Source organism: Egretta garzetta, unplaced genomic scaffold (genome assembly GCF_000687185.1).
Source record: "Egretta garzetta isolate BGI_Z169 unplaced genomic scaffold, ASM68718v1 scaffold67, whole genome shotgun sequence".
In the NCBI taxonomy this organism is placed as follows: Eukaryota; Metazoa; Chordata; class Aves; order Pelecaniformes; family Ardeidae; genus Egretta; species Egretta garzetta.
The window spans coordinates 206,158-214,012 of record NW_009260340.1 but is presented as its reverse complement, the minus strand read 5'-3'; the positions used below and the strand labels follow the sequence as shown (position 1 = coordinate 214,012).

The window sequence follows — 7,855 nt, the reverse complement described above, 5'->3', positions numbered from 1 at the left end:
GTGGGGAAGGGGAGCAGACGAGCACGGGGCCATGTGCCAGTGCCTGCCCTGTTTCACTGACACACGTTGGTGGCCACGGTGCTCTGCCCCCCTGCGCCCCAGGACAGACACCCGCCACCCTTCCAGCTCCTCCGAGGCCTCCCGACAGCCCCCTGCTGCACACAGACAGCAGCACGAGGTGTCCCTGGAAGCCACCAGCACGGCTGGAGCAAGGCAGAGGGCGAAGGAGCCGGCTGCACGCCTCCCCCAGCCGTGCACACAAAGCCACCTACTGCAGAGCCACGTCCCCACAAGTGACGAGAGAACACCAGGGCCCTCGGTGCCCACGGGCAGGCAGGGCTCTCGCACCACGGCAGCAATGCCTGCCGGAGCCAGCAGGGCTGAAACACCCTGCTCCGCCACAGAAGGCCAGAAAAATTTGGCTGTGCCAGCCTGGGACAGCAGCCCAGACGCTTCCTGACTCATTTGCTCAAATAATATTTTTATTATACACAGATTGCTCATGACACAACGGCACCATTTTTTAGCAACCTGCTTTGTCCCGGTCCGCTGTGGGGATGGGGTGCGGTACCTGCCAGCGGGAGCAGGCGGAGGATGGGAACACATTCCCCATGGACCTCTCGTCCCCCCTCTGGCTCCAGGGTGAGACAGGCTGATGGGGCCCCAGGGTGTGCAATTGCCACCCAAACAGCACCTATGGCTCACCACCCCCTCCTCTGAGCTGTCTCTGCCCTGCAGAGTGCTCAACAGGTACCCAAAACTCAGCATCACGGGGCCTGTGGGACAGGTTGCACTCATGGGTCTCGTGAAAATACCTCAGGATTTTAGTGCCGAGGAGGCCGGTGTCCCCGCAGTGCCCAGGGTCCAGGCACAGCAGCAGCACGTGCTTACAAGGGCATAGCACCAAGGTTGGAGCCCAACCACCCATCATCAGACAAAGGATTCTGCTAAGCCTGGTCTTACACATCTGCCTAAAGGAGTTGCTCTCAGTTTGCTTCCAAGGGGACCTAGCCTCGCTGACCGTTTTAAGAGCCTGCAATAGAAGATGCTACTGAGTGCGGCCGAAAACCAGAACAAATCCAGACCCTGTTTCTCCCCAGCTGCTCCAAGCCATAGGAATTTGCATTTTCTCCGAGCCGTGTGGAAGGCGTGCCCGCACGCTCCGGGGGTCCCCTGCATCCCCCTCTGCGAGTGCCCAGCAGCCGCGCGCGCGGCTCTTCCCGCCGGAGCTGCACAAGCCCTCATTGTGCAGGCGCCCAGCCGAGGGGGCGGCAGCGCAGGAGCAAAGACAAGGTGTCTCCAAGTGGAGGATGTGAACATGAACCTCCCAGCCGGCTTCCTTCTCCCCCTCTCCACCCCCTTCAGCTTTTTTAAAGAAAATAAACACTAGCAGAACCTTCCATTCACTGTCCCAGTCCAGCACGCGGGACGCACAAAGGGACATTGCTGTTGCACCAACAGAGGGTCCCCTGAATGGCTGAGCACAAAGGCTGCCTGTGTCCCGCCGGCAGCCAGAATGTCAGAGGGATTATTATTATTTTGGGAGGGGGTCGGGGGGTGATTTGGTCCTGAATAAGGTCTCAGTTCAGCTACTTCCAGTGCCCCGCGCGCAGCATCAGAGCTCCCATTTAGCAGAGGTGAGCTGGAATTCCCACCCAGCCCATTAAGCGGATTTACGGTTCCACGAAGCGAGGCTGGTAGCAGCCAGCGCGATAACGGCCCCGGGCCGAGCCTGAGCCCTCCAGGAACCACACGCGTCGGACGCCTGCGGGCACCGGAGAGCTGCCGCGCGGGAAGGGGCAGCCCCTCTGCCTCTTCCCTGGGTTGGGTGGCTCCGTCTTCACGCGTGCAGCCAGGAATTTCCAGCCAGACAGGCGGACGGTGCTTCCCGCCCTCTCAGCTCCCCAAACCCTCTTCGTGCAGTTCCACTGGATGCAGAGGCCAGTTTCCACTCAAAGGGCTCCAGGCCATCAAAGCTGTACCCACCGTCGCCCCTTCAGGGCAGCCCCCCACGGAGCAGCCAGGGCTGCTGCTTATGCAGACAGAAGCTAAGCGGAGCCTCTGGGCTACCCCAAAACCCACACACTCCAGCCAGCAACCCACTTGCCCCCCATCAATCTGCAAAAGAATCAAATCCCAGAGCCAGAACCCTGCCCCGAAAGCCCTCTGACACTAGACAGAAAAAGCAGGGCAGAAAATAACACCAGCAGAGACACTCTCGGCCCCAGTGGGAGCACTGAGGAGGAAGCAGGGGACAGTTAGACCTTCCACAGCCACCCCTAAACCAAGGAGGAACCCAGAGTTTAGGGGAAGGATTAATCCTTACTGTCCCGGGTAAAAAGTAAAAGTCTCCCCAGGTAGTGGGAAGTTTTGCCCCTGCTGCTGATCCTGCCTCAGCCACCGCGGCTTAGAGACAAGTGTGCCCCGCTCCATTTATCTGCCAGGTATAACCAGGAGGACCTGACTTCTGCTTCTTTCCTCTGAACCATCACAGCCCTGGGAAGGAAGACAAGATGGGAAAAAAGTTGGAGAGCCCGCTATCTCTGACCAGGGGCAGGTGGCTGGCTGCAAAATAGACCGGCCAGGGCACAGCAGGACCAGCGCCAGCAGACCCTGCCCACTTGCTGGCTTAGGTGCAGAGCCTGGCCTCCCATCCAAAGGGAGCCTGGAGGTGGCCAGGGCACAGGGACAGCGCTGGTGGTCACAGACGCATCAGCACTGCAGGACACTCGGGACGCGACACCCAAAAGGTGACACAGGGTAGGCACAGTCTGACCCCCGCTGTGACTTACTGGCTTGGACAACCCGTTCTACAGGACTGTTGCCCAGCGCTGCAGAGCTCACAGCTCACTAATGGTCACCTCAGCCAGCCTGCACGTCTGCCTCCGCAACTCCTCGCTAAGAGCCTTTGCTGCCGGGCCATGCAGCAGAGCCTCTCTGACGGCAGCATATCCACGACACGGAGGCAGCTGCAGCTTTCCAGAGGTTTGGGGGTCTGCTGCTGGCTTCCTGGAGGATCCCGTGAGGCCACGGCTCCGGCAGCTCTGCCTGGGGTGCAGCAGCAGGGAAAGAAAAGGCTCTGCAGGATCTGTAAAACCTTGGCACCTGGTGCCACTCAAGAAACAGGAGCTTGTTGATGCAACTTGCAACCCGAGCAGCAAGTAATAAAAGCGAGCGCTTTCATTTGCAAGCTGCAGCCTGGCTCGCTCCAGCGCCTGCACAGACACCCATTGCTCGGCATGCAGGGGGACCAGCAAAAACCAGCAAGACCCAGTATCGGCTTCCAGTGGCAGGCAGTAGCACAAGGCTGGCCGGGGACGTTCCTCAGGCCTCGCGGGAGGAGCAGGCGAGGAGCTCCCGGAGCCTGGGAACAAAGAGGTGCCTCTGAGGCAGGCAGCAGCTCGGGGGCCGGGGCAGGGGGCTGCGCCATTGCAAATTAGCTGTTTTATGGGAGCCCTGGGAGCAGCTCGGTGGAAGGCTCCAGCTCATTTTCTGTGATTGAGCCCATTCTTACCCACCTCTCCGTCTCCCTGGCCAATCCCCTCTGAAAGCGGGAGGGCGCTGCCTGCCAGAAGAGAGGCCCCGGGGGCGCCTGCCAAGGCGGTGGGAAGCGCAGTGAGCCCAAAAGCAAGGCTGGAGCCGCCTGGAGCAGGAGCTCCTGTCCAGCAGCTCGGGCTGTTAGCTCCAGCAGGCTCTCCCCAACTTCCCAGGAGCTCAGGCCTGCCTGGGCTCATCACTGAGCTCTTTTTCCAGGCTGCAGGCCTCAGAGCCGAGACTCTTCCACCTGAAGAAAGGCGTGCTTGGCAGGAGGGCCAACAGAAAGAACGGGGGGAGCTCCAGCCTCTTCCTGGCAGGCGGGAGCCCCGCATGCACTGCCATGGACGTCACCAGCAGCGAGAACACCACCCCTGCCCGAAAGCAGAGCAACCAGAACAATTCTTCCACACCAAGTAGAATAACTACAGGAACATAAACCGAAGGCCACAGCTACATTCACATATCAGTAACTTACAGAAAACCTCACCAAAACCGTAACAAATGCAACTAAGCCAGAAAGCGGGTCTGCTGCCCGGCAGGAGCAGCCCCTGGGGAAGCTACACCCCTGCTGGGCTCTTCCCAGGACGGAGCGAGGACAGCCGCCCCCCACCAGTGGCAGAGGGCACAAGCGTTTCGGTGCCTTCCCCAGGCAGAAGGTCGTGGGCTGCGTTAGGACATCACTTGTCCAACTCGGGATGGCTTGAAATCCCAAACGCCCTTTGCATGCCCTTGTGTGACCTGGCCCCTTCCCCAGGCTGGCAGGCAGAGGGAATAGGCTCCCCTCCCCTCGGCCAGCGAGAAGCCTCCCTGAGGAAGGGGTCTCCCAGGCATCCAGGGACACAGGCTCCCACGGGACCTCTGGAGGACCGGCAGCAGTCTGTGGCCTGCTCAGAGCTGCGGCAAAGCCCAAAGGCCAAGCGGCGAGTCTGCAGAGAAGGGGAGGGAGCAGACACCAGGCTAGACAAGATGGGCAGATGAGAGCACGTGGCTCATCCGGGCGGTGCTGGCTGCCCCCCGGCAGCACCTTCCTGGCAGGGCAGGGCAGGCTCTGCAGCTTTAAGAGTCCTCCCTCCCAGTCCACGGTGTCAAGGAAAAATCTGACACGTTTTTTCTGGTGGATGTTAATGGACAAGCTAGAACAGCCAGTTGCCTTTTCCATTCATTTTCCACACAGCCCCCTGGGACGCCTGCTAATGAAAGAGCCGATTGTGTGCCCCTGCAGAGGAGCAGGCAGGTAGGGCAGGAGCAGCAGCGGCTCCAGCAGCCCAGCATGGCAGGGCGTTTGCACAGCTTGGGAAGAAAAAGACACAGAGGAGCATGCCCTGGGGCAGAGACCCCCCACTGCAGGCTGCCTGACAAAAGCAGCCCAAGCAACAGGCAACCCAGGCCGGCAGCTACCCAGGGCAGACGTTCACATCCCGACAGGCTTTGCGAGACGACGGCAGCAGAGCTCCCTGCATGGCCCTCGCTGCCCCAGCAGGACAAAGTGCCACCCAGGGGCACAGCACAGTGGGGACGCTGTAGTGGTTTCATAGCTGGCAGTGCCAGGGGAAGGAGCTCACCCCAGCCCCTGGCATGGGGGAGAATCTGAACCAGCCCTGTACCCCTCCCCAGGGCACGGGAGGCCCCTCTCCCCGCTCAATACCAGGTCTGTCTCTCGCAAGCGGCGGAGCTTTGCTTGGAAAAGACAGAGCGAGCCTTTTCTAGCCCCACACAGCCGCTTGCGCGGCCCAAGCCCTGAATGGCTGCCTTTATGCAGTAGCTGCTGTCACGAGCCACACTCTGGCAACCACAAATGGCAGCAAATAGCTGAGGGGTTTGTGTTTCCACGCACCCTGGCTAGGGGAGGTATGGCTTCTGTCACACCCCAGCCCCCCGGCCCTGACAGGCAGCCCGGGGCACACAATGGCACCTTGTTCCCTCCCTGGGGTGGGGGGCTGCATGGGAGCTTCCGGGTCCCCCACCTCTCCTCCCCGCTCCACACCTACGGGCGGGCGAGCAGAGCGCAGGGCCCCCAGCTGGAGGCCGACACACCTTCAGGTCCAAGGGGCTCTGAGCCGTGACGTTCCTGCAGAGACCAGAGAAGGGGCCATCACCATGGCCTCGTCCCTGCTCCATGCTCGGGGAGCAGGCAGTGCCAGGCCTGCCAGTGCCAGGGAGCAGAGGGACGCAGGCAAGGCCATAGGGCAATAGGAGCCCCCCTCCCAGCCCGGCTGTCCCTGGCAGCATCCTCATCCAGGGGGCAAAGATCTCCGAGATCTGAGCGGCCCCAGCCGATGGCACAGCGGGGTACACCAGGGAGGACAGGGCCAGTCCCAGCCCCACACTGGGGGGTCAGAGAGACTTACAAGGTGAGGATCTCGTTCCACAGCAGCTCAGAGCTCCCGATCTGCTTCCCCGTCTTCTTGGTCTCGCTGGGCAGCCCGTCGCCTGCCACCTCCACATAGCAGTTCATCCGCGAGGGGCGGCTGTGTGCCTTGGGCTTCACCGACACCACTGGGGAGGGGGGGACAGGCAGAGGGTGACACAGGCACAGGGGAGACCCTGTCCCACACACTCACACCCCGTCCCTGCCAGCTCGGGGTGCCATGACTCACCACAGAGTGAACCCGCTTTTGGGAGAGGGGGAGCGAGAAGCGATTCTCCTGATGGCAGCAATGGCCATATCCAGGTGCTCCCATCACCAGCTCCCCCTGCTCACTGCCTGTCCCCAGCTTCACCCCCACCTTGACCCCCCCCGGGCCGGCCAGGCCCTGTGCAGGGGCTGGGGGGCAGAGCCGGGGACGCAGCTCCAGGCGTCGGGAGCCATCTCGCGGCCACGGGAGCACTGACGCGGCCCTGGCAGGGCCATGGAGCCCCGTCCCCATGGCAGCCGGGGAGAGGAGACGGCAGAGCCCAGCACCCAGCCACTCTGCTTCTCCAGGCACCCATGGGATGCAGGGCAGTGCTGGCCTTCCCCAGTCTGGCGTCTCCCAGCCCGGGGTGCAGGCAGAGCACACGCCCGGACCAGACGCACCCAAAATCCACATTCTGAAATCCACCTCCATCGAGGCAGCAGAACCCACCTTTCACAGAGAGCTGGGACTTCTCGCAGGGCGGCCCAGCCCTGGCCCTGCTGGAGCTCGCAGCAGCCATGGCATCACCCCTGGCTGGAAGCAGAGAGAGAGGAGACACCTTAGCACCGCTCCCACCGTGCAGAGGCAGCCAGGGCTGCACTGGGGCCCCAGGTCAGCACCTCCGGGCCTGAACACAGCCTGGCTGTTACTGCAAGCGACCCACATGGCAGGGAGACTTGGCAATGGACAGGCACATGCCTGGTAAACACAGGTTCCCTCTCATTCCTGATAAACCAGCCCTGCACCGCAGGCAACAGCAACACTGCACCTCAGTGGGAGAAACTCCCCTTCAACGGTGCCACCATGGCCCAAAGAGATCTGAGCCAAGCTGGGCAGTGCTCTGCCCTCTGGACACCCTGTTTGGGTGGCTGCAGCTCCCCCTGCCCCAAAGGCCGCTGCCGATGACAGCCAGCACAAGGACAGAGCAGCCTCCAAAGCCTTCAGCAGGCTGTCTCACACCCTGCTCTGTGCTGCTGAGCAGCAGCACCAGCCGGCGAGCAGCCTGCATGGCCACCACGCAAGGGATCCCTCAGAAAGAACGAGGCAGGGACACCAGCAGAATAGAGGAAAGTCCGGTCGCAGTATGGGGAAGCAGCCGCATCCCTCAAGGACAGCCTGGGTGTCTCCCTGGCAGCAAAATCCCACAGAAAAATCGGTCCCATCTACTCTAACACACTGTGGAGAGGACGGAGACCGCAGCTGCTCCGAACACAGAGAAGGATCACACTGTGGAGCAGGCTACGCGCCCAGACCTCCACTTCCCCAGGCGCTCACCACTTCCTCACTCTCCAGCGCCACGTCACTGTCACCACAGGCACAGCGCTTCCCCCTGCCCCTTCTGCTGCAGCCTTCCCCTGGAGTCACCCACCGGGGACAGGGAGCAGGCAGGAAAGGCGCAGGCTGTAACAGCCGGGGACGCCGGCAGAACACGTGGCTGGGCGCCTCTGCCGAAATGCCCGACCACGAAGTAGAAGGATGAGGTCATGTCTCACGCAGAAGCACGAGGTGCTCAGTCTGGGACCGGAGTCAGCTATCGACTCGCACCGTCCTCCTCAGCCTGCGGGCAGCAGTCCTCCTCTCCGCACCTCCCAGGCAGGGGAGCTGGAGAGGATGCGCCGAGTGCGGGCACCCGCAGTGGGTGTCAAGGTCACGGACCAGAGGGTCCCTGCCTGCACGAGCCCCCGATACAGCGGGGCCGGCGG

The 7,855-nt window shown here is 62.1% G+C and overlaps 2 protein-coding genes across 2 annotated transcripts in view; one reads left to right on the top strand and one right to left on the bottom strand.

Moving 5' to 3' along the window:
- Positions 1-6,706, bottom strand: part of WWP2 (WW domain containing E3 ubiquitin protein ligase 2) — a 45,876-nt gene extending 39,170 nt beyond the window's left edge. Inside the window, exons 1-3 of the mRNA XM_035898039.1 lie at positions 6,603-6,706; positions 5,886-6,033; positions 5,526-5,605 (exon numbers count right to left, since the gene is read on the bottom strand). Of these exons, the coding sequence (XP_035753932.1) occupies positions 5,526-5,605; positions 5,886-6,033; positions 6,603-6,672 (298 nt within the window). The 5' untranslated portion in view covers positions 6,673-6,706. The remainder of the gene's footprint in view (positions 1-5,525; positions 5,606-5,885; positions 6,034-6,602) is intronic.
- Positions 6,707-7,628: 922 nt separating this feature from the next.
- The window catches only part of NOB1 (NIN1 (RPN12) binding protein 1 homolog), a 17,736-nt gene continuing 17,509 nt past the window's right edge, over positions 7,629-7,855 (top strand). The window contains exon 1 of the mRNA XM_035898038.1: positions 7,629-7,787. Coding sequence (XP_035753931.1) covers positions 7,629-7,787 — 159 coding nt within the window. The remainder of the gene's footprint in view (positions 7,788-7,855) is intronic.